This window comes from Tamandua tetradactyla, chromosome 6 (genome assembly GCF_023851605.1).
Source record: "Tamandua tetradactyla isolate mTamTet1 chromosome 6, mTamTet1.pri, whole genome shotgun sequence".
NCBI classification, from domain to species: domain Eukaryota; kingdom Metazoa; phylum Chordata; class Mammalia; order Pilosa; family Myrmecophagidae; genus Tamandua; species Tamandua tetradactyla.
In genome coordinates, this window is record NC_135332.1 from 140,143,484 (window position 1) to 140,170,089 (window position 26,606).

A 26,606-nucleotide genomic window follows, 5' to 3' on the forward strand; every position below is an offset into this window, starting at 1 on the left:
CCATTATTTATTTATTTATTTTTGTCCTTAGTTTTTTACTCGTCTGTCCATACCCTGGATAAAGGAACCATCAGACACAAGATTTTCCCAATCACACAGTCACATTGTAAAAGCTATGTAGTTATACAGTCGTCTTTAAGAATCAAGGCCACTGGAATACAGCTCAACAGTTTCAGGTACTTCCCTCCAGCCACTCTAATACACCATAAACTAAAAGAGATATCTTTATATTGTATAAGAATAACCTCCAGGATAACCTCTCAACTCTGAAATCTCTCAGCCACTGACACTTTATTTTGTCTCATTTCTCTCTTCCCCCTTTTTGGTCAAGAAGGCTTTCTTAATCTCATGATGCCAGGTCCCGGCTCATCCCAGGAGTTCTTTTCCACATTGCCAGGGAGATTTACACCCCTGGGAGTTATATCCCACAGAGGAGGGAGGTCAGTGAGTTTACCTGCCAAGTTCGCTTAGAGAAGGAGACTACATCTGAGCAACAAAAGAGGTTTTCTGGGGGTGACTCTCAGTCATAATTATAAGTTGGCTTAGCCTCTCCTTTGCAGGAATAAGTCTCATAGAAGCAAACCCCAAGATCAAGGTCTCAACCTATTGATTTGGTTGTCTCCACTGCTTGTGAGAATAGCAGGAATTCCCCAGATGGGGAAGTTTAATACTTCTTTTTTCCCCAGTCCCCCAAAGGGACTTTGCAAATACTTTTTTATTTTCTGCCCAAATTACTTGGATGTATCAGGGCATCATACTAACCTGTACAAACCAACAAGATCTCCCACTCTTCAAGATTCCATATTATTATGGTGTTATAATAAACTGACCATACAAGTTAAATTAGATAATGCAATACCCAAAATACAAATTTTGTACCAAATAAACATCTTTTCCTTTGGAAAAGACATTTTTTAATGCTGTTCTTTTCCAATTTTTTTTTTTTGGTAATGTCTAACAGTTGATATAGTGTGCAGAAAAACCTGGCAATGCTCAGAAAAAAGAAAAGAACAGGCATATTGGGCTGTAGACAGGTTTACTTTGACAAACAGGAAACACTATGAAGGAACTTCATATGAGGTCCAAGGAGTAATCATTCTACTGTAGTGACTGGTCAGACCCTTTCTGGAGTGTTCCTTCCAGATTTTACCTTTAACTACTTTAAGGGATATGCTAAAGGCAAAAATAAGAATGCCAAAAGTTATTTAAAAGGCTTAGGATCTGTTTTGGGGTTTCTTACTCTATGGTAGACAATGTTGGATGGTAATTTTCTAGCTTTTATTGATGATGATGATGATGATGATGAGGGAGGATGAGGATCGTAGCAGTCATTGATTGTTGACCATCTGCTCTGCTGGGCTCCGTGCTCAGTGTGCTGTACTTTCTGCATAAGCCTCCCTGGCCTCCACGCTGCACATTAATAGCCCCATTTTACAGAGGAGGAAATAAAAGCTTAAAATGGAAAACTGTCTTGCGCAAAGAACAAGTCGGGAGATCTCTCTAGCTCCAAAACCTGTACTTGTCCTTTGACTGTGTTTCAAGTACGTAAGACCTAATCATAATAAGTGCTTTAATCCTCACTGTAGCTTATGAAATAGAAATTGATGGAAATAGAACCCCGTTTATGTTATTTTCAAATCACATCAATTTTTGTTTGTTTGTTTTTTGTGCAAAAGTGGTGAACTGTCTTGAGGGTGTTTTGCTGCTGTTGATCCAGTTCTGATAGCCAGTGGGAGGAGACTGAGTCTAATTACACTCTTGACATCTAGGAATTTGACATCACAGGGGCATCCGAATGTCACAGTTACAGTCCCCAAAGAACTCAAAAGTGGCTTTTAAAATCTAGTTGATGTAGCTCTTAAATCTCTTGTAGTTTACTCCCCCTCACTTTTTTTGCCCTTGAAATTTATTTGTTGAAGAAACCATATCATTTATTCTCTAGAGTTTCTGGTGCCTGGATTTTGCATCTTGCTTTCGCATGGTATCTTTGAATGTGTTCCTTTGTCTCCCTGTATTTCCTATAAACTGGGAGTTAGATGTAGAGGCTAGATTGGATTCGGGTTCAGTTTTTATGGGAGAATTATTTCATAGGTGGTACTGTGTTTCACAGTAGGAATATATCACACCTGCCCATCTCTCCTTGGGTGACTTTAAGATAAATCAGTGAGTTCCGGAAGTCAACATTAATTTTAAGATGCACCATCAATTGTAGGTACAGCTTTTGGGGGGAAGATAATCTTATATTAATTATACCATACATTATAATATATTGGAATATTCGTCCTATTTCTTGAAAGAATATAGTATGAAAAGGGTGTGTCATAGGATCAAGTAAGCATAGTTATTACATCTGTATGAAGTGCTATAAAGGAAAAGAGAGGGTACTATCAGAGCTTATAAAAGGGACCTGATCTAGTCTGGAAAGTCAAAGAAGACTTCCATGAGGAGCTTATGTTTATGCTGACAACTGAAAAGTGGGTGGGAGTTACCCCACAAGCAAACTGGCAGAGGGTCTCGGGCCAGTATTCAGCCTGTGTGAAGGCACTGTTAGGAGCTAGGATCAGCCCAGAGCCAAATCAGGTAGAGGTCAGTACTGGGGAGGCTGCCAAGGCCGAGCAGACTTGGGTAAGGAGTTGGGATTCTATTCTAGTAAAAGACCATGGAGGGTTTATAAGCACAGGAGTTACATGATCTGTGCTGGTGTTTTAGGGAGTCAAGAAGTAATTTCCCTTTTCTCTCATCATATTTGGACATAGAAAAAAAGAGTTCCAAATATCAGCTGATTTCTACCTATTAAAACTTCATCAGAGGAGATGACTTTAGACTATGGACTAAATAGTCTTGGTAATAATATATCACTCTGGATTAGGCAGGTTTACTCTCTTAGTTTTCCAGGACTGACATAACAAATACTACAGACTATTTGGCTTAAACAACCAGAATTTATTTTCTTACAGTTTTGGAGGCTTGAATTCCAAAATCAAGGCATCAGCAGCATCGCGCCTTCTCTGAAGTCTATAAGCATTCTGGTGGTAGATAGCTGGCAGTGCATAGTTCCTTCTCTGACTCTGTCACATGGCCATCTCTCTCTTTCCATCTGTTTCCTACTAACTCTGCATCCAAATTTCCTCTATTTATAAGGACTCCAGTCATTTTGAAGGCCCACCCTGATTCATTTTGGCCTCACCTTTACTAATAGATTGTCAAAGATCCTATTGATAAATGAGTTCACATTGTAGGACTTGGATTGGGATTTAAACATGTCTTTATGGGGGACATGATTGAGTTCACAAGAGTCTTCCTTCTGGATCCCCAAAATACATGTTCTTCTCACAATGCCAAATACCTTCACTTCATTCTAACATCCCCAAAGCCTTAAGCCTTTTCAGTAACAACTCTAAGTCCAGAATCTCATCTAAAACAGTTAGGGGTGCAGTCCATCCTGCAGCAAAATTCCTCTCCATCTGTGGACCTGTGAAACTTAGGAAACAAGGTCCCAAAATGCAGGACCAGTTGGGAAATGGGCAGAATTTGTCTTTATTTATCTCTTACAGGCACACACCTTCCCCACAAGGCTCCTTCCGGGCTCTGGCTCTGGGCTGTGAGCCATTTAAAGCCTACTCCTCTTGGTTCTCAGGGGTATCCCTGCAGTACCACTCCTTAGCTGCATAAAACTACATTGTCCTACATTCCTACCAGGACCTCGGGGTCTTCCAAATGTGATAATCAACATATCTGCTCATTAATATGATACATAATACTAATTTGCATGTTTAGTTCTTTATGATTTTCAAAGTGCCTCTCCATATATCCAAGTCTGGAAATATTCTAATAGAGTGCAAATGCCTCTAAAGTAGTCTTTAACCTGTGTGAGTGCTTTAAGAGAAGCCTTCTTAAAACACACTCAAGGCTTTCTGGTCTAACTTGAAACAGTTAATTCCACAGTAAATAAAATGATGGGGTAATTGGGGAATTCAGAGTTGATGGAACCTTACTGCTCTCCTTAATATATATCCTGCTTCAGCCAAGGTGTTTCCCTTTGTCAGTCTGTCTTTCACTGTGACAGGCACATGTTGTTCCCGAGTCTGGGAAGAAATTTTTTTCATCTTACTGCAGTTCACTTTATTATTTTTTAAGCCTTATCTTGTCTTACACCTATTGGATTTTGTCCTATTTTCTCCACATTTTTCACTTACACATCATAATATCACATCACATTGTTTCTAAAAATACATGACATTTTTTTCAATATCCTTATTGCTTTTCAAATCGACAAGGATTTTATCTGAGAAAGGCTTAAGAAATCTGATGTTATGGATTCCAAGAGATAGAGAAGCACTGAATTGCCCTTTTGCTCCCTCAGAAAGTATCATTTCTAGAATTTGAAAATTACAGGAATTCTTTCAACTGGCTGATATAGCTGGATATTTCCCCCTGATTGTACCACCAGCTAACAGATTAATTTGGAGAAGAAAGAATGTGAAATATAGACAGTCTTAAGAAATGTTATATTGTCATCATGTAACTATTTTCATAGTAAATACTGAATGTCAGTTTAAAATTACTTAGAAATATGTATCATCTTAAAAAAAATATTAGAAATGGAAACATTCTTAAAAGCTTTGTAATTTTTAAAAGTGTATAAATTATGTGGTATCTGATACATTTTTGGATGGGGGGCTTATTCTGCTTCCCTTTTCTTAAGCTGGATACTTAACTCACTAATTTTCAGTTTTTCTTCTCTTCTGATATAATGATTTAAGGTTTAACATTTTCCTTTAATTTCTGCTTAAATTACTTAATCACTTTTGAAATACAGTATTTTCATTACCATTTAGTATTGAATATTTAAAAAATTTCTGTTGTGGCTTCTTTAACCCATGCCTTATTTAGAAATATGTTTTTAAATTTCAAAACCTATTGAGATTCTTTTATTTATGTTTTTAATTGGCTTTAAGTCAGTTGCTTTATGGTCAGACAATGTGATCTGTGTGATAACCATTTCTTTAAATTGTGTCCTGCCTTGTAAAATGATTTAAACCCATTTTAACCCAGCTTTTGCAAATCAGAGCAAAGCATTTCTGATTTACAAACTTTTTTCTCAAGAATCCATTTTTCCTCAAGAACCTTCAGTTATTAAAAATTTTATTTTTTAATTGAAGAAGACATATATTAGTTTTCCTGGTTGTATCAGTTCTTTTCGTTTCCTGCCAAAATCATGTTAGCATGGAAGTTGAGTTCTGGAGTATCATTATTTCCCTTTTTATTTTAAATAGGAATATGCTGTGAACTGTCATGTTATCACTTGGGAGAGAATTATCAGCCATTTTGACATATTTGCCTTTGGACATTTCTGGGGCTGGGCCATGAAGGCTTTATTGATCCGTAGTTACGGTCTCTGCTGGACAATCAGTATTACTTGGGAGCTAACTGAGGTAAGAAAGGGCAAAAGGGGGAAGGAGAGGGAGTATTTAGACTATAGTTTGTATAGTTTTTATGTAGGGAAGAAAAAGTCAGTCTGTATTTAAAACTGTATTTAAACCATCCCCTAAGAATATTTTATACCTTTGCTTGGGGGTGGGGTGGGAAATCACTCCTTGTTAACTTAATAAAATGTGTCTATCCCATATGGTTTAAAGAGAAACAAATGAAATAAAGCTTTAGATGCGATTTAAATCCCATATGAGAGAAATAAATGGGGGTGAGGAGATCTTATGCATAAACAGGTAAGTTTACCTACCAGCTAATCACCCATTTGTGATGAACAGAATTGTGATGTTTAGGAATTACTGAAGCATCTGGGATGTTTTATATCTGCAAAAAAGAGATTCCTGACATATAACTCCAGTATTTCAGTAATCAAAGTTTGTCTCTTTTGATGAATGAAATAGATATTGTCTTGAAAGAACTTTAACAAAGTGAGATTTGAGAAACTGATTCATTTATTGTTCAGTTATTAAATTATCCTTAGTCAGTCCAAGACAATAAAATTTGGCACAACATATTTTTTATGTCAGTCATTGTCCTGACCCTCCCTTAGAGAAATGTGCCAGCTAGATGGTTTCTTTTGTTGGGCCCAGTACTTTACATATACCATCATAAATCTGCACAATAAACCAGAAAAGGCAGTGTATATTCCCATTTTGCAGATGATGGAACCAGAGCTTGGCACCTTGGTTCAATAGGGAAGCCAGGATTGGATTCCAGCTGTGCTTATCTCCAGATGTGAAACCCATGCTCCTGCCTGTGTACCCCGCTCTAACTCTGAAGTCAGAGCATCTCCATAATTTTTGCCTTTCTCAGCTTCTCTTGCCTCCTCTTCACTTACGCTAAACTAGGCATCATGTCGTACTTTCCTTTCCCTGCTCCTCAGCATCCTGTAGTCACCAGGTCCTGTAGACTGTTTTTTAAAACACCTGTATGGTCCATCTAAGTTTTTCCATACTTTTGTTCCCTCTAACCTGTGTCTAATCCACTGTCATCATCTGTCTGAATTACTTGTCTTCTTCCTTTATGTTATTTATTGTTAAAGCAGTCCTTTCAGACCTCTACCTGATCATGTCCCTTTCCTATCAAAAACTCTTTCTCCACTGCTCTTAGGTAAAATCAAAACTTCTGAACCAGGCTACAAGGCTTTTATTAACCGATCCCTGCTCACCTTTCCACCCCTGACTGAGACTCTCTCCACCTTCTTTCTCTATGTTTTGGCCATCTTTGCTTTCTTCATTTCAAAGACTTTGTATACTTCCCTACCACAGAGCCCTCATATAAGTTCTTGCCTCTCTTCCCTGCCCCTTCACCTACTAACCTGCTCACTTTTCAGGGCTCAGTTTAAATCTTCTCTTAAGAAAGCTTTCTCTGGTCCCTCAACCAGCTTTGCCTCACATTTACACATCTGGGAATGTGGCACCTCACTCTTCTCCTTTGAAATGCTCATCACGTTTTAGGTACTTGACAGGTGTCTCTTTTCCACTAAATGTTATGCCTTACGAGGGCAGGGACTGTTCCTCCTTACACATAGTAGTTGTTCCATAAATCTGTAGAGAATGAATGAATGAGGACCCCTCTGGCTCCTTCAACTCTGATCTTTCAGCCCCATCTCATCCCCAGAATCACTCCAGGAATTCCCTGGAGAGCTCCTCAAGTTAAAATAGGTCCTCAACATCTCACTCTTGTTTGTTTCATCGAATCTGTGTCATTGACTTCTGTTTATGTTTCCATTTTCATTTGTGGTAGGGCAAGAGCTAATGCTCTGTCTAGTGGCTTGGTACCTCGAAATATACTTGGGGTGAGAATGCAGCTCCAAGCCATCAAATGCAGTCGCTGTTCTGTATCTGATAGGCAGTAGATGCACATAGAAGAAGAATTCCTTATTTTAGATATTGGTTTACAGCTTACAAAGTGCTTTCAGGAATAAAGTTTTATCTCTGCAGTATTTATTATAGTCACTTCAGAGGTTGGTAATTACGGGGGTTGTTTTGTTCCAGAGAACCTCCCAAGCTTCGTCTGTAATTTCAGACCTTCTTAAAGTGGGCCTTCACCCAGCACGCTTCCTGCTCTGGCACAAAAAGATTTCCAAAAGAGATTTCTGTTCTACCCTTGACCTTACTGTTCTTCTAGGAATGCCCTCATTTCATCTCTACCCCTTGAAATTGTTCACACCTGTCTCTAAGGATTCCAGTTGTCTTGGTTTTCTAGGTCTGCTGTAAGAAAGTACCATACACTAGGTAGCTTAAAAAATGGAAATTTGTTATCTCACAATTCTGGGGACTAAATCTCAAATCAAGGTGTTGTGGGGCCATGTGCCCTCTGAAAACTGTAGGGGAGACTCCTTCCTTGCCTCTTCCTAGCTTCTGGTGTTTGTTGGAATCTTTGCCTTTCCTTAACTGGTAGAGGCATCACTCCACTTTCTGCATCTGTCTCCACATGGCCCTCTTCCCTGGGTCTGCCAGCCTCTTTGTCCACGTTTCCCTCTTCTTATAAGGCCCACCCTACTCAGGTTTGGTTTCATTTTAAAAGATTAAATCTTCAAAGATCCTATTTCCAAATCGGGTCATCTTTGTGGGATGGGGTTAGGACTTGAACTTTCTGGAGGACATAATTATGTCTTTTTGGAGGACATGGTTCAATCCATAACATCCCTCCAATATGCCTTTCTTCCAGAAACCTTCTCAAATTACCCTCAGTCCAAAAAAAAAAAAAACCTTTAGACAGAATTAATCTCTCTTTTGTCACTATGGTACTTCGTTTATGACACCATTATAGTACCTGCCGCAGTCTACTTTGTGGTTATGGTTATCTGGATAGGCGTCTGACTCCTCTACCTGAGATCCAGAACCCTGACTTCATTTTGTCCCTCCACCTTGCACCTTACGGGTGTTTAATAAAAGGTGGTTCTTTTTGTGAATCAGTGAGTGTGAGGTTTTCTATTAAGCTCTCAGTTTTCTACATCATGTCAAGAAGACTTACGTTTCTGATCTCATGATTTACTCACTGTTTTACGTGGCTGTCTGTGGAGTATTTCTGAAAATGCACAACTCGAATTCTTAAGCTGATAATTTTCAGGCTTATTGTCACTGCTTTGTTGTCAGGTATGAGAACTTCTCCTTTTCCCCTCCCAGATCCTTGTCATGTTGTTGTTATCCAAGGAAATTAATTGTTAATATTTTTCAAGATGGACGATCATTTCATGAGAGCCTTTATTTTAAAAAACAAGAGCAGTTGGATTAATATTTGCAAAAGCATGGACAGCAATATAAAAAACGAGAACTAGGTTTTAGACCCTATCATTAGGGGAAAATGAAATGTCAACTACTTTTCTTAAAACAATGTATTGTAAAAAGGAAAGCTATCTTTCCGTATAGTACCCCAATATTTTTTTACAGTCATCATCTTTTTGCTTATGTTTCTCAGCTTTTCTTCATGCATCTTCTGCCAAATTTTGCTGAGTGCTGGTGGGATCAAGTCATTCTGGACATCCTGTTGTGCAATGGCGGAGGCATCTGGTTGGGCATGGTCGTCTGCCGGTTCTTAGAGATGAGAACTTACCACTGGGCAAGCTTTAAGTGAGTCATCTTTATGGACACGAGTCACAGTTTTTCCTAATGTATGTTTAAGTGCTTTAGTAAGATACAGTGTTGGTGATAAGGAATAAAGTACATGTTAGTAGTTGAAACTCTTAAATGATTATAAACCTAATTTTAGGCATTCTTCTAGAAAATGTGAAGTCATTTAAAAGTATTATCTCTTCTCTCACCCCTTGTATCCAGAGGGTCCTAACAACCTCTAGTTCCCAAAATTTTTTTCAGGTCTGTCTTCTCCTTTTTATCCTTACAACCTCTGCATCCCACGGCTGGTTCAGTTGTCCCCCTGGCCCCCAGCTAATCCTTCCAGTCCTTCTCTCCTTAGTGCTTGAACGATCTTCTTGCCGACATCAGAGTGCTCATGTCATCCCTCTGATGGTTTGTTGTGGTCTTTGGAATGAAGTGGAGGTCCATGGTCTGGAAAGCCTAGCTCCCTTTCTCCGCCCCTGCCCAGAACCCCAAGATCTGGCACCCGCGCACTTGTTCTTCTCTCACTGGGGTTTGACTGGGTACCTGTGGGCCCAGCTGCCTTATCCTTTCCTCTCCTGACTCCGCTTGGTTATCACCTCTTCTGGAATCCCCCTTGGCTCTCTAGTTTGTTAGCTGCATTTCCCTCTGTGCTGCCTCCATAGAGGACAGAGTATACCTCTGCTTTATCTGGCCTCCTTGAACTTGCTGCTCCATCTGGCTGCCACTGATAGGAGAGTTCAAGGAGGAGAGCAGGGTAGTGGTTGTTGTTGTTATGTTTAAAACTTTATCTTATGTGGTAAAATATGAATATTTTCTATTCTCCTGAAACATGACTTCAAAGGGCTTCTTTATATCCCAGCATAAGGAAAAATGACCAAATTTTTAGCCAATTCCCTTATATGGTCATTTAGTTGTCCCCAAGTTTATATTGACAGCTAGAATGAACATTCTTGAACATATAACTTTGTGTGTTGTATCTTTGATTATTTTGTAAATAAATTCTTAGCAGTAGATTACATCAACGTATACTCTATAATGGATAATAGTGTCCATTTCACTATTTCTTGAATTTTATTTTTAACCTTTGCCAATTTTTCACATGTAAAATTGTATGGTATAGATTTCTAATCTGTGTCTATGAATTCCTCCTCTTATTTCTTTTAGTAGACTTTTTTTTAAATAGATGAACAATATTAATATTTTGTCATAAATGTGACTATTTTCTATTTTGTCAGTTCCCCCTTTTTAATTTTATTTGTGGTGGGTTTCTTTTAAATTTCAAAAGCTTTTAATTTTTTTTGTTGAGATAAATGTTCACCTGTATTTTCTTCTAGCCCTGCAATGGTTTCATCTTTTTTATTACAAGTAACTTATTCAATCTACCTGAAATTTATTTTGATATTTAGTATGAGGGGAAGATTTCGTAGTGTTTTTGCAGATGGTTGACCAATTTCCCCCTGCCCTTTATTGAATAATCTTTTATTTGGCCACAGCTTTGCAAGAATGCTTTTTGAAATATATTTGAGGTCGTATATAATGTAACAAAAACTGTGGCTGTGCTAAGTATTATCTCCAGCAAGTTTTATAAGCAGTATCTGAGCCATACATCAATTCTGGGGATAGACTTTTTCATTGTCTTCATTTTAGGTATGATGCAACTGAGAGTTCAGTGTAGTAATTTGTCTAAAGACTCACAGCTAGCAAGTAGTTGAGTCTGAATTTGCACTGAAGCTGCCTGACTCCTTAACTGTGCCACAGTGTTTTCCTTTTTTCTTATAACTATACTCCAAATTTGACATCAGAATCATTCTGTCAAGTTACCAAAACATAAGTCCACTAATAAAAAAATCCTATTGTTTTAAAAAAATGATATTAAATGCATAAATTAATATAGATTAATTTCGGTTGAATTAACTTCTTTACTATATTAAATATTCTGTTTTTTTGGTTATTCTGTCTCTTTCTTTATTCTAGTCTTCCTGCATATCTTTCCATGAAGTTTTACCATTTTTTTATATAGATACTGCATAATTCTTGTTTATTTTTAAATAGTCTCTCTTTTTGTTGTTTTGTACCTCAGATCATTTTGCTGTGATATTTTCTTATTACATACTTGATGGGTAGAGGGTGAATGAAAGGCAAACCTCATTCCCACCACTCTCCCTCACTGCCCTCCCCACTAGAATAAAAGATCTGTTAGGGCAGGAACCAGGCCTGGCTGATTATTAACCAGTATTGATGTCAGGTTTCGGCTCTCCCCACTAGTGTGGGAGAGCCAGAATCTACATCCAGCTCTGCTGCTTACAAGATGAGCCTCTGTCAGCCAGTTCTCTCTGAGCCTAAATTTTCTCATTTGTAAAATGTGGTCTTGCTTATTTCTGTCATGATGATGTGAGCATTTTAATTGAGTCATTCTGGGACGAAAACTAAGAAAGGTTAAAAATCACTGTTCATTAGCCCAAACCGTTCACTTCTTTGGGGCATAATTAGGGTGAAGAAGTGATGTAGGTGAACTGAAGAATACAGCGTATCTTCTCTATTTTAATGATCACCCCCACCTGGAAGATGAAGGCTGTGAGTTCCGTAACCTTGCTGGGCTTGCACATTCCTGGCTGATGGTTCTATTTATTACCTCTCAGTATCTTTTTGCAAATTAAGGCTTTCCTGGCCCTGCAATAACCTGACCTCTAGCTGTGCTGACAGCCCTGTGCTGCGCCTGTAACCACTGAATTCCCTTTCGAGTGTGCTGCTTTCACTGTCCACCTGTGACTGGAGAGGCCATTGTTTGAGAGACGATTCAAATAGAAAAGGATCCTTTTGATCTAAGCATTTGTTATAAAATCGTCAGTGTGAAGTTTTTTTTCTCATCGTTTTCCCCTCCTTCCTTTAATCTTTGGATTTTCACCAGCACCATTCTCCTCTTACAGGGACATCCATACCACCACCGGAAAAATCAAAAGAGCCGTGCTGCAGTTCACTCCTGCTAGCTGGACCTACGTTAGGTGGTTTGACCCCAAATCCTCATTTCAGAGAGTGGCTGGAATATATCTTTTCATGATCATCTGGCAGGTATCTTTTCAGATGCCCAGAAGTAGAAAAAACTAAAAATAAACTATTTTGGGGAATTTAGGGTTACTGTTAGTTTGCATTGCTTATCAGCAAAATGCTTTAAAAGATAAACTCTTCTCCAGCTGGCATATAGAATAATTAAACAAAGTGATGTTGCAACTAAGGTCTTGTTTCTTTGTGAAGATTTTTTTTTTAAATATGAATCTTTAAATTACAAATTAGAAGCAGATTAGAATTCCCTGAAAGAAAGTAGTGCTCAGCACCCACACCCAGTGAGTTAGTTTTCTGATTGCTTCTTACAGTGATCATTTTCAGGATCAAAGGAACACATGGACCTGACATTCCAATCAAATTCAGTGTTTGATTGTTAAAGTTGTATTTCAATCCGTCCCCCCTTGGGTGGTTTGTAAAGAAGTCCTCTGCTGCCTGTGGGAAGTTAGAGAGCCTGAGAGATCTGATTCCTCCAGAATGTCATAGTCAGTGGAGAGAAGCTGTAGTTCCAAGCAGGCCGTTACCTTGTTGAACTAATTTAGACAGCTAAGGATCTTAGAACTAAGACTTATCAAACATCTCTGTTTTCTGGAGACAGACCTTTTACTGACCTTCCATTCCCCAGGTTAATTGTTTCACAACTTTTGGAGAATAGCCAAGGGAAACTAACTTTTATCCAAAGAGTTTTTCAAAATCACTAGAAAGTATATCTTGAGCGTTTATGCATAAAATGCTCCCAACATAAGGAAGATGCCAGCATGTATCACTTCTAAGACTGACAGTCTTCCTTGTCCACACACTCCATCTTAATAAATGAAGTGTAGGTATACAGAAGTATATATGAATATTTAAATACTGGTCGTGGTTTGGAGAAATCCATATTTATAAAAATGGATTTGGAGTGAGACTTACCTTATCAGTGCATATGTCATGGAAGTTTAAAGTTTTCTTTTATTAGAAAAACTGATGAGGAATGAGTAGTCAAGGGGAGATCTGGTGTCCTGGATGGAACCCCCAGGTGGCACTCCCCATAACTTACTTCTCCCATGGGTGTGAATGCTCCATGTGATCAGCTTTCCATATGTACTGTTAATTAGTGGACCATTTTAAAATTTTATAGTCTTGAAGTCAGCACTGTGGGAAAATAACACAAGTTTTATGTAATTGAAATTCACCTGCCAGTTCATATAATGTATTTCTGAAACACAGTGAGCTTGTGTAATCAAGCCCCTTGCTTGAAATCTGGGGAAGAAAGGCAGGAGCCAGTCTCCAGGCATAGCGCAGCCACACCATGACTGTACCCGCTGTTGTACTGCCCCAAGGGCTCATCCTGTGATGGACTACACCAGGATGCTAACCTCAGTGGAAAATGCCACTGCCCCTAGGTGAAACCAGCCCTTCACACCCGCTCTTGTGAACTGCTCTAGGCTGCCATTTGCTTGGTCCCAGGATGGGCAAGACATGCACACAGTCCTCTGTCAGTGATGCATCTCCTCCAGGTCATTACAGGGCTTGCTTTCTACACATGGACTTCTTTTTGATGTGGCCTGATTTCTGTAAGGTTGCATAGATGTTCTCTAGCATATGCTTGTCTTCATGATGTTGCTGTTCTCAGAACATTTCTCTTCTGACTATGCCAATGGATCATACTTGTGACCCAAGTGACAATCATGCAAACCAGGAAACATGACAGGTCCTGATGCCCTGAGCCCTTCTGTGTCCATGCCACCATCCCAGCACCTCGCCTGGGTCTCCAACTGGTTGGTACTCATATTGTACTGGCTCATAACTAGTTTGAATAGCAGCCCTTAGAAGATTCAATATAATTCCTGAAAATGCTTTGAACATACCAATTATTTTTAGTTGTAGGAATCTATGAGTATGACTTACGTGGTACTGGGTTGACTCATTTCTCCTTCTTTTTTAGCTGACAGAGTTGAATACCTTCTTCTTGAAGCATATCTTCGTTTTCCAAGCCAGTCATCCATTGAGTTGGTGTAGAATTCTCTTTATTGGTGGCATTACGGCCCCCACAGTAAGGTAATTGTCTGCAAGCCTGTCATTTGAGAATGTTGACCTGCTTTATGTTCTCCTGCTTAGCATAAGAGAAGTCACATAACCATGAAAATGCCATTCCGAAGAATTATACATCCAGAATATCAATAAAATGGCTTTCTCTCATTTCTGGGGCTTTAGAAAGGGGATAATCAGTAGCACATCAGTACTATCCCCTTCACAATATTGTTTTGCCATTCTTTTTTTTCTCTCTCATATCTAAATTTAAAAAAAATTAGCAGCAACAACTTTGAGTTTTGTTAAAATGAGATTATTGGAAAATACAAAAGTTTTTAAGGTAGAACTGAAGTCATATGTGACAGTGCTTTTAGAATAAGACTTTATTAGCTTTCTCAGACTCACTTGAGTCAGTTTCCTTTTAAAATGTCCTATACCACGGAGGTAAGTTTGGATGGGAATATACCAACCTTTCCCTGGATTCGTGAAGGTCCCTATAGATGGGGCCTTATTCAGAGACTGTCCCTCACATAGACTCTTCCTGGTGAACTTAAAAGCAATACATCTTCTTTTATTTCATGCTTCCTATTTAAAATGGCAATTAGGTTTTATAACTATATGGAGTACCAGCATTATTCAGTAGCAGCACCAAAGATCTCTACACAATTGAAATGAATATAGACTAAGCAGTTAAAAGATTAGCTTTTCAGGAACTCATTATGAATATTTCCAACCCGCACAAGCAGTGGGCTTCACTTGCCAAGGAGAGTGGCAAAACCAAGACATTTGGACATTTGCGCCCTTTCCTGCCCTGCTGTCAAGCCAGTTAGCACCTTTTCTTTTCTTCTTCATCATCACCATCATCGGCATCACCATTATGCAGTGTATTAAACTCCTAGTATCCCCAGACGCTGAATTAAACTAAGCAAAAGACACTGCTGAGCCTTCTGGCATTAATGTAAAAGATTCCAACTTTTCTTTTTATAACAAACCAAACAGAAGAGTAACAGTTGGTAACCAGCTGCCCTTTGATACTTTATAGGCCAGGTCTATTGAAGTAGTCATCTCATAAATGCTGTTATCCCTTGATGGTATGGAGTCTCCCTCCTCATTTAAGTTTTAATTCAATTTGAGGCTTGTAATTATTTTCAGAAACAATCAGTAGTGGTTCCTTCATAAAATTAGGAGCAATCAGCAAAGTGGTTCTTTCATAAAATTAGGAGCAATCAACAAAGTCAATGAGGATGGTGTGGAAGAAGCTCCTCTCATAAAATCAAATTGCAAATCACATCTGATTTATCATGAGATTTCAATGTTATTAAACATTCCAAAACAGTACCAGCCGCTAAAAATTACATTTTTAACTTTTGGGAGTGCCTCAAAATTTTTGCCGAACTTTTTGCATTTTTGCACAATTCTTACTTCTTGGTGCAGTTCCCACATAAGGAGATGCTTTGACAATTTACCTGGAAAATTAGAAGTGCTCTAATTTGGTTTAAGACAGCCATCCCAATTAGCAAATACCAGGTCCCAGGAGGAGACAGCTGTTGATTTGGGGAAAATTTGTATACCGTGTCTTCATTTTCTCCCTTTTTGATTAGGGGGAAGAGAATTGAGTGAACATTCTTTGAATCTGGTAATAAAAGCAATATGCTGGCACAAGTGCAATTAGAGGGTAAAGTAACTGATTAGGTAATAAAACTGTAAAGTTAGATGAAAACCTGAATTCTTTATAACCAGAATCCTTTGCTTGGGTCTCTCGGGAGGAGAAGGTGATGGTTCTTGGATGAGCTGTAGGTATCTGTGCATCTCTTGAAGTTTAATGCAACATTCTGTGTGCGTATTTTATGTGCCTTTATTATAGCTTTCATCATATCCTTAAAGGAGTCTGTGACCCCAAAGAGATATTGAGCCACTGATTCATATGCTACTTGTGAAGGGAGGGAGAGGAGTTCAGGGGTAATTGTGAGGCCCTAAACCTGTGCTATCCATATGGCAGCCATTCACCACCTGTGGCTTTTTTTTTTTTTTTTTTTTTGGCATGGACAGGCTCCAGAAACACCTGTGGCTTTTGAGCCCTGGAAATGTGGCTAGTCCATGTTGAAATGTGCTCTAAGTGTAAAGTACAAACCGGATTTTAAAGACTTAGTATGAAAAAGGAATATGTTTTTGCTATGTAGGGTTAAATATGTTATTAAAATTAATTGTATCCATTTCTTTTTTAATATGGACAACTAGAAATTGCATTTGTGGCTCATATTATATTTCTATTGGGGGGTGCTGCTCTAAGCTTTTAAACTCCATGTCATTGCCTCTTTGTCTAGTCTGATCAGTGACATTTGAAATCACTGGCATTTAGTGACTGTGAAGTATAACTGGGGTCTCCTCCAGTTTCTGACAGCCAAAAATATGCGTATTTCTTACCTGGTTACGACTTGCAACTTTGTTCAGCGAGAGCCATGAACAATGGAGTAGAACTTCAAGAATCCCCTCCAAGGAGGGAAACAGAAATTCCTACCTGGGTTTGCTTTGGCTCAGGCAGGGCTCTGGGGGTCTGTGGCTGAGTCAAAACTGCCCTTGCCAATGCTCTGGCTCTTTAAACTGCTCCCTCCCACTGCTTTCTAACCCAAACGGGAATGTTCCTACCAGCACTGGATCTCTTTTTCCCTTAATAGAACTAGACTAGGCAGATCGAGTACATTGAACAAGGCAGGGTGTTTTTTATATTTGCTCAGTCAGAATTATTTAATTGTATATTGATTTGTTCCTCTAGAAGCTCCCAGTGAATTCTAACTTTGTTCTTTCAGACAGTACTATGCTTACCTCACCGACACGCAGTGCAAGCGCGTGGGAACACAGTGCTGGGTGTTTGGGTGAGTCATCCAACAATTAAACACCTCATAAGCCTCTAAATTTCTTTGGTTACTGTAGTGCCTTTCAGTGTAGTTTTCCTTTGAAAGCAGATGGACAAGGTTTGCTTTTGTTTTATGTACCTTCCACCTTTTTTAAAAATTAAAAAAAATTTATTGATATATATTGTATATTCACATATCATGTCATCATCCAAAGTATACAATCAGTGGTTCACAATATCATCATGTAGCTATGCATTTATCATCAAAATTGACTTATCTTTCTTTTTTTGTGAAAAATAACATATATACAAAACGCAATAAATTTCAAAGTACTTCACAACAATTAGTTGTAGAACAGATTTTAGAGTTTGGTATGGGTTACAATTCCACAATTTTAGATTTTTACTTCTAGTTACTCTAAGATACTGGAGACTAAAAAAAAAACCAATATAATGGTTCAACAATCTATATAACTCCACCATCACCTTCTTTCTTCCACTCTTTGGGGGTATTTAGGCTGAACCCATTCTAGCTTTTACATGTTGGAAGGGGCTGTCGATAATATGGAATAGGGGGATAGAACTATTTGATGTTCTGGAGAAGCTGGGCCCTCTGCATTTCAGGACTTATCTGGTCCAGGGACCCATCTGGTGTTGTAGTTTCTGGAATGTTACCCTAGTGCATGGAATCTCTTTTTTTTTTAACAGTTTTTTTATTAATTAAAAAAAAATTACAAAACAATAACATATCATTCCATTCTACATATATAATCAGTAATTCTTAATATCATCACATAGTTGCATATTCATCATTTCTTAGAACATTTGCATCATTAGAAAAAGAAATAAAAAGACAACAGAAAAAAATAAAATGATAATAGTCTCTGAAGAATCTTATATCTTGCTCTAGGTGTTCTTTAAGATTGGCAGGAATGGTTTTGGTTGGGGTTTGGCAAGCTATGATAGTAGCAGTGTGTAACTGAAGCTTGCATAAGAGTGACGTCCAGAGAAGCCTCTTGAATCTATTTGAATGCTCTCAGCCACTGATACCTTATTTATTACACTTCTTTTCCCCCTTTTGGTCAGGATGGCATTGTTGATCCACGTGTACCTTCCATTTTTAACATTCCCTTTTCTGATTCAAGTTTAGGATAGTTCCTTGGCAAAGGTTGTAGAGACTGCTTTTTAAAAACATCATGAAATCAGAAGATAACTCCCACATAGAACTCTGAGACATTTTATGAAATAAATTGGATAGAAAATGAATTGGTCGAATTCTGTCATGAATTTGGAACATCATCCCATCGTGGGCTTACCTATTCTTTATTTTGCTATCACATCAAAAGGACCCCTTGAGGGATAGAAGGAGCAAATGGGGAGTTTTTATAATTAAATTTTATAATTAAATGCTTTTAATTATAGAGTTCCTATTTGGGGTGATGGAAAAGTTTCAGTAATGGATGGTGGTGATGGTAGCACAACATTGTGTATGAGATTAGCAATGCTGAATTATGTATTTGAATGTGATTAAAAGGGAAAATTTTTAGGTCATATATATTTTACTAAAATATAATATTAAGGAACCAAAAGGATCCCTTGAAATAGATGATTACCTTTTACTGAGATATAGTTTTACTATTCCAAAGAGAATTACAACATAGATATATGGACACAATTTATTGTCATGTTACAGATACAAATGTTGTATCTTAATTTATTATTATTTCACGGATTTGAAAGAGACTGTATGTTCTAGTTTGCTAGCTGCCGGAATGCAATATACCAGAAACAGGATGGCTTTTAAAAAGGGGAATTTAATAAATTTCTAGTTTACAATTCCAAGGCTGAGAAAATGTCCCGTCTCTAGAAATATCCAATCTAAGGCATCCAGGGAAAGATACCTTGCTTCAAGAAGGCCGATAAAGTTCAGGGTTTCTCTCTCAAGTGAGAAGGCACAAAGTGAACACAGAATTTCTCTCTCATCTGGAAAGGCACATGGTGAACACGGTCAGGGTTCCTCTCTCATCTGGAAGGGCACATGGTGAACATGGCATCATCTGCTAGCTTCTTCTCCTGGCTTCCTGTTTCATGAAGCTCCCTGGGAGACATTTTCCTTCTTTATCTCCAAAGGTCCTGGCTGGTGAACTCTGCTTCTCGTGGCTATGCCATTTTGCTCTGCTCTCTCTGAATCTCTTTCATTCTCCGAAATGTTTCCTTTTTTATAGGACTCCAGAAACTTATCAAGACCCACCCAAATGGGTGGAGACATGTCACCTAATCCAGTTTAACAACCACTCTTGATTAAATCCCATCTCCAGGGAGATGATCTGATTACAGTTTCAAGCATACAGTATTGAATAGGGATTATTCTGCCTTTATGATATGGGATTTTGATTAAAACATGACTTTTCTAGGGTCCATACATCCTTTCAGACCAGCACACTGTAGGTTTTCTAGTTTAATCCCAGTGTTCAATGTGAGACCCTCTTCAGCATTTCAGGTAAATGGTTCCTTTGCCAAACATCAACAGTTTATCATCCCTCTAGCATCAGAATGCCAGAGATGCCCAGCAAACCTATATGTGAAGTCCCATTCTTGAGGTAGCTTATATTCAAGATCTAGGTTCTAAATAGAAATTGAGTGTGACAGTGTGAAGGAAATTTAATGAAAACTTGTAATAGAAAAGAAATTTATATTTCCAACAGATTTTTAAGCAATATTTTTTTCAAGTTAAAAAGTTTTTATCAATGCCTCCCTATTGATAAAAATTCAGAAAAGAATGTAGAAGAAACTAAATATCACATAAAAAGCCAGCCATTCAGAGATAATTGCTCTTAACATATCAACATCACTCCTTACAAACATTTATCTGAATGTGTGTATGTGTGTGTGTTTGTGTATGTGTGCAGGTACCCCAGCTCTCAATCCAGATTCTGAGGGATTCTGTTGTTTCAAAGGATGGTGATACTCAAGTTAGATTTAGGTGTTTTTCTCTCCCCTAGAAGACAAAGGGCCGCTGCTGTTTGTTTTTTATATATTCTGTTGGTAAGCTGATTTTTCTACCCAAAATGATTGCAGCTTAAAGGGTGATGAGATGGATTAGAGTTCCTTTGCTAACTGGAGAACAAAGAAGAGAGAATTTTGCATCTACCAAGTTTCTAATATCTGAGCAAAGGAGACTTTGTTCACTTAAGGTGTAAGGACACAGCTGTGTGATAGCAGGGGGGAATGTGGACTTTTTCTTATTTGTGTCTTGCTGGAGGATGAAGTCATCTTTCTTGCATTTGAGCTCTTCCTACATGCATTTTTTCTAACATATTTAAAAGTCCTTGGCGATACTTCCCAGCTCTGAGAAAGTCCTGACCTTCGTAGCCAGGTCACATCTGCCTTGAATCCACGAAGGCATAATGCTACCTGCTGCCACAGTTCTTTGCATGCGCACAAAGGGCCCCAGGCCTTAGACTAGCACACACCAGGGTTACACCCCCCAGACCTGTGCACCCACACAGCTATATCCTGCCTGGCCGCTGGGCGCCCATGTTCACAAGCATCAGCGTAACATCCCCAACCTGTACTGATACCTGCCCTGAAACAAATCACTGCACTGAGTGACCACCCTGTGCCCGGCTCCCTGCTGTACAGCCATCCCACAAACACAAGGCTTTAGACTACTGAAAAAAATCAACTCCCAAAGTAAATCAATCAAGATATCTACATGCAACAAAGACAGCAGAAGATCACTAAGCATATCACAATGCAGACAGAAATAGCCCTGCCTAATGACCAAATTAAAAATCCAGAGGATTCACAGATGCTGGAACAACTAAACAAAGAAGTTCATACAAATCTACTTAATAAAATAAGTGGGATAGCAAATGACATAAAGGGATCACGAAGACAGTAGAAGAGCGTAAAGAGGAATCTGAAAGAATAAATAGAAAAATAGCAGATATCACAGAGATTTAAGACGCTTGACCAAATAAAAAACATACTAGAGGTACACAACACCAGATTTGAAGAGACAGAAGAAAGAATAAGTGATATAGAGGACAGGATAATTGACTTCAAAGACTCAAAACAGCAAATGATGAAAAAAGATGGAAAAAATTGAATGGAAACTCAGGGAAGTAATAGACAAAACAAAATGCACAAATATAGGAATGATTGGTGTCCCAGAAGAAGAGAGGAATAAAGGGCTAGGAAGAGTAGTTGAGGAAATAATGGGGGAACACTTCCCAACCCTCATAAAGGACATAAATATACAAGGCAAAGAAGCCCAAAGAACTCCAAACAGAATAAATCCAAATAGGCCTTCCCCAAGGCACATACTAATCAGTCTGTCAAATGTTGAAGAGAAGCAGAAAATCCTGAAAGGGGCAAGAGAAAAATAATCTACTACATACAAGGGAAATCAAATAAGGCTGACTTCAGACTACTCAGATAGCACCCTGGAGGTGAGAAGGCAGTGGTATAATATATTCAGAATCCTGAAAGAGAAAGACTTCCAGCCAAGAATTCTGTACCCAGCCAAATTGTCCTTCAAAACTGAGGAAGAGATTAAAGTTTTCACAGACGAAGAAGTCCTGAAAGAATTGTCAACAAGTGACTGACCCTGCAAGAAATACTAAAAGGAGTTTTACTGGCTGAAAAAAGAAAAGACAGGAGAGGGAGGTCTGGAGGAGGGCACAGAATTGGAGTACCGCTAAGGGTAACTTAAAGAATACAAAGAGAAAGAAGAAAAAGAACATACAGATCTGACAAATAAAATAAAAAAGATAAGATGGTGGAATCAAGAAACACATTTTCAGTAATAACTTTGAATGTTAAAGAACTAAACTTACCAATTAAAAGATACAGATTGGCAGAATGGATTAAGAAATATCATCCAGCTATATGCTGCTTACAATAGACTCATCTTAGACACAAGGATACAAATAGATTGAAAGTAAAAGGATGGAAAAGGGTTTTCCATGCAAGTTGTAACCAAAAGAAAGCAGGAGTAGCTATATTAATATCAGACAAAATAGACTTTAAATGTAAAGACATCATAAGAGACAAAGAAGGACACTATATGCTAATTAAAGGGTCAATTCACCAAGTAGAAATAACAATAATGAATGTTTATGCTCCCAATCAAGGAACTCCAAAGTACATAAGACAGACATTGGCAAACCTGAAGGGAGCAATAGATATTTCAACAATAATAGTAGGAGATTTCAATACACCACTCTTTACAGATAGAACAACAAGACAGAAGGTCAACAAAGAAATAGAGAAGTTAAATAACTTGATGAATGAATTAGACCTAACAGACATATATAGGTCATTGCATCCCAAAGCACAAATTTATACATTCTTCTCTAGTGCTCATGGAACATTCTCCAGGATAGATCATATGGTGGGGCACAAAACAGGTCTTTATAAATTTAAAAATATTGAAATTATTCAAAGCACTTTCTCTGATCACAATGAGATGAAGCTGGATCTCAATAACCACCAAAGAACGAGAACATACACAAATATATGGAGATTAAATTACACACTCTTAAACAAACAGTGGGTCAAAGAAGAAATTGCTAGAGTAATCAGTAGCTATCTGGAGATGAATGAAAATGAGGATACAACCTATCAGAACTTATGGGATGTGGCAAAGACTGTGCTGAGAGGGAAATTTATTGCCCTAAATTCCTGTATTAAAAACCAGGAAAGAATGAAAATCGAGGACTAAACAGCACACCTGGAGGAATTTGAGAAAGTGCAGCAAACTAACCCAAAGCAAATAGAAGAGAAATAACAAAGATTAAAGCAGAGATAAATGAGTGGGAAAACAAAAGGACAATAGAAAGAATCAATAAAACCAAAAGTTGATTCTTTGAGAAAATCAATAAAACTGATGGGCCACTAGCAAAACTGACAAAGAAAAAAAGAGAGAGGCTGCAAATAAACAAAATCAGAAATGAGAAGGGGTGTGTTACAATAGACCCTGAAGAAATAAAAGATATCATAAAAGGATACTATGAACAAGTATATGCCAACAGACTATACAACTTAGATGAAATGGACAAATTCCTGGAGACACACAAACAAGCTACACTAACTCAGGAAGAAATAGAGGATCTCAACAAACTAATCACAGGTAAAGAGATTCGATTAGTCATCAAAAATCTTCCTACAAAGAGAAGCCCAGGGCCAGATGGCTTCACAGGGAAATTTTATCAAACCTTTCATAAAGAACTGACACCAATCCTGCTCAAACTTTTCAAAAAAATTGAGGAAAAAGGAAATCTGCCTAACTCATTTTATTAACTAATATCATTTTAATACCAAAACTGGGTAAAGATGCTTTAAGAAAAGCTGCTGTAGAAAACTACAGGCCTATCTCCCTAATGAACATAGATGCAAAAATTCTCAATAAAATATTAGCAAATCGAACCCAGCAGCACATTAAAACAGTTATACAACATGACCAAGTGGGGTTTATACCAGGAAAATCAATTAATGTAATACAGCACATTACCAAATTGAAAGGGAAAAATCACATGATCATCTCGATTGCTGCTGAAAAAGCATTCAACAAAATTCAGCATCCTTTTCTGATAAAAACACTCCAAAAGATAGGAATCAAAGGTAACTACCTCAATATGATAAAGGGAATATATGAAAAAACGATGGCCAGCATCATACTCAATGGAGAGAGACTGAAAGCTTTCCCCTAAGATCTGGTACAAGACAAGGATGCGCACTGTCACCACTCTTATTTAACATTGTGCTAGAAGTTCTAGCTAGAGCAATCAGGCAGGACAAAGAAATAAAAGGCATCCAAATTGGAAAGGAAGAAATAAAACTCTCATTATTTGCAGATAATATGATACTATACTTGGAAGATCCTGAGAAATCTACAGCAAAGTTACATGAGCTAATGAATTCAGCAAGGTGGTGGGATATAAAATTAATGTACAAAAATCAGTAACATTTCTGTACACAAGCAATGACCTTGCTGAGGAGTCAGTTAAGGAAAAAATTCCATTCAAAATAGCAACTAAAAGAATCAAGTACTTAAGAATGGACTTAACTAGAGAGGTAAAGGAATTGTACACAGAAAACTACATAACATTGCTGAGAGAAATCAACGGAGATCTAAATAGGTGGAAAGGCATTCCCTGCTCATGGATAGGAAGGCTAAATATAGTTAAATGTCATTTCTCCCCAAATTGTTCTACAGATTCAACACAGCACCAATCAAAATTCCAGCAGTGTACTTTGAAGATTTGGAAAACCAAACTACCAAACGCATCTGGAAGGAAAGAGACCCTGCATCCTAAAAAAGAACGAAGTGGGGGGATTAACACTCCCTGACTTTAAAACCTATTATAAAGCCACAGTGGTCAGAACAGCATGGTACTGGCACAAAGATAGAAGCATTAACCAGTGGAATTGAATCGAGAATGCAGAAATAGACCATCAAGTCAATGGTCAACTGATTTTGACAAGGCCCCCAAATCCTCTGAACTGGAACAAAATAGTATTTTCAATAATTGGGCATGGAAGAATTGGATATCAATAGCCAAAAGAATGAAAGAGGACCCCTATCTTACACCCTACACAAAAATTAACTCAAAGTGGATCAAACACCTAAATATAAGAACTAGCACCATAAAGCTTCATGAAGAAAATGTAAGGAAACATCTTCAAGACCTGGTAATCGGAGGTAGCTTCCTAATCTTTATACCCGAAGCACAAGGAAGAAAGAAAAAATAGATAAATGGGAACTCCTCAAAATCAAATGCTTCTGCACCTCAAAAGACTTTGTCAAAAAAGTGAAAGAGTCAACAAACTCAATGAGAGAAAATATTTGGAAATCACATATCAGACAAAGGTTTGATTTCCTGTATATACAAAGAAATCATACAACTCAACAATAAAAGAAGAAACAACCCAATTATAAAATGGGCTAAAGAAATGAATAGGCATTTTTCTGAAGAGCAAATACAGATGGTTCAAAAGTGCATGAGGAGTTGCTCATTTTCATTAGCTATTAGGGAAATGCAAATCAAACTACAGTGAGTTACCACCTCACACTTATAAGAATGGCTGCTATTAAATAAACAGGAAACTATAAATATGGGAGAGGATGTGGAGAAACTGGGACACTTAGGCACTACTGGTGGGAATGTATAATGTGCAGCCACTATGGAAGACTGGCGGCTCCTTAGGAACCTAAATATCGTTGCCCTATGACCCAGCAATAGCACTACTTGGTATATACCCAGAAGAGCTGAAAGCAACGACACAAACAGACATTTGCATGCCGAAGTTCATAACAGCATTATTCACAATCACCAAAAGATGGAAGCAAACCAAATGCCCATCAACAGCTGAGTGGATCAACAAAATGTGGTATATACATATGATTGAATATTATGCAGCAGTAAGACAAAATGACGTCCTGAAGCACATGACAAGATAGATGAGCCTTGAGGACATAATGCTGAGTGAAATTAGCCAGACACAAAAGAATAGATACTGTATGATTCCACTTTTATGACCAGTATAAAGGTATAATCAGAGGCTTATAATGCAGAATATGCAGGTCTTAGAGATACATAGAAATTAAAGATGGATGAACCGTTAGGTAATGAGGTTGAACTCCAATGTAAGGGCATGGATAGGAGTGAAGGTAATTCTCTAGTGGGTCTAGAAGTAACATTACCATATTGAAGATGAACAAGATTGAAAGGGGTTGTATAGACTTGTGTGTCCCACTGATTAACACTAGAAATATGAATTAGTTCTCGTAAGAATTACTTCAAAGGTATGATTCTTGTATAAAGAGTGTTTAAGTCCAGGGTACGGGGGAAAACTGCTGTTGCATGCTATGTTTAAAAGGAAACCATCAGCACTACCACAGCAACAGCAGAGGTAAATAATGGGGCGAGGAACAAGAGTTAAGAGGAGGTTTACATTTCCTATTTGGCGAGTGTGTGGTTATTGATTTTCTTTCTCTTTGGAACAATGAAATTATCTAAAATTGAGAATGCTGATGGACTAACTCTAGCATGCTTCAGTTAGACATTGCTACCTATCATAGCTTGCCAAACCCCAACCAAAACCATTCCAGCAAATCCTAAAGCACACCTAAGGCAATATATAAGACTGTACAAGGTTTCCATGAACTAGGCTAACTTTCCAGAAACCTTCTACATGATGCCCAATGAATGCAGGTGGCTGAAGGATGCACTGATGGAGAAGTAGATTGGCAAACGATGGTGTATACTTATAAACGAAGGTTGTGCTGCTACAGAAAGGAACAAAGTCATGAGGCATGCAACGATGTGAATGAACATGTGAGACATTCGGTGAGACAAAATAAGCCAGAAACAAAAGGACAACGTTATTGTCACCTTTAGAAAATGCTTATAAGAAATCAGAGGCATGCATTGAAAGGTTTTAGAGCAGACACATTAAGTCCAAAGTGGTGATTATTATTTCTGGATTTTGAGAGGCTGTTTTATATATATAATTTGATATTTAGAGATAAAAATGAAGCCAAACAGGATAGGGTTAAAGTAATTCAGAATACAGAGGAAAGGAAGACAGTGTCTGTATTTTAGAACCACACATACTCT

General features: G+C 38.0%; 1 protein-coding gene across 1 annotated transcript in view; it reads left to right on the plus strand.

Annotated features, from left to right (window-relative positions):
- PTDSS1 (phosphatidylserine synthase 1) overlaps window positions 1-26,606 on the plus strand; it is a 67,719-nt gene that overhangs the window by 24,572 nt on the left and 16,541 nt on the right. The window contains exons 5-9 of the mRNA XM_077167276.1: window positions 5,277-5,435; window positions 8,914-9,065; window positions 11,981-12,122; window positions 14,041-14,153; window positions 16,934-16,999. Coding sequence (XP_077023391.1) covers window positions 5,277-5,435; window positions 8,914-9,065; window positions 11,981-12,122; window positions 14,041-14,153; window positions 16,934-16,999 — 632 coding nt within the window. The remainder of the gene's footprint in view (window positions 1-5,276; window positions 5,436-8,913; window positions 9,066-11,980; window positions 12,123-14,040; window positions 14,154-16,933; window positions 17,000-26,606) is intronic.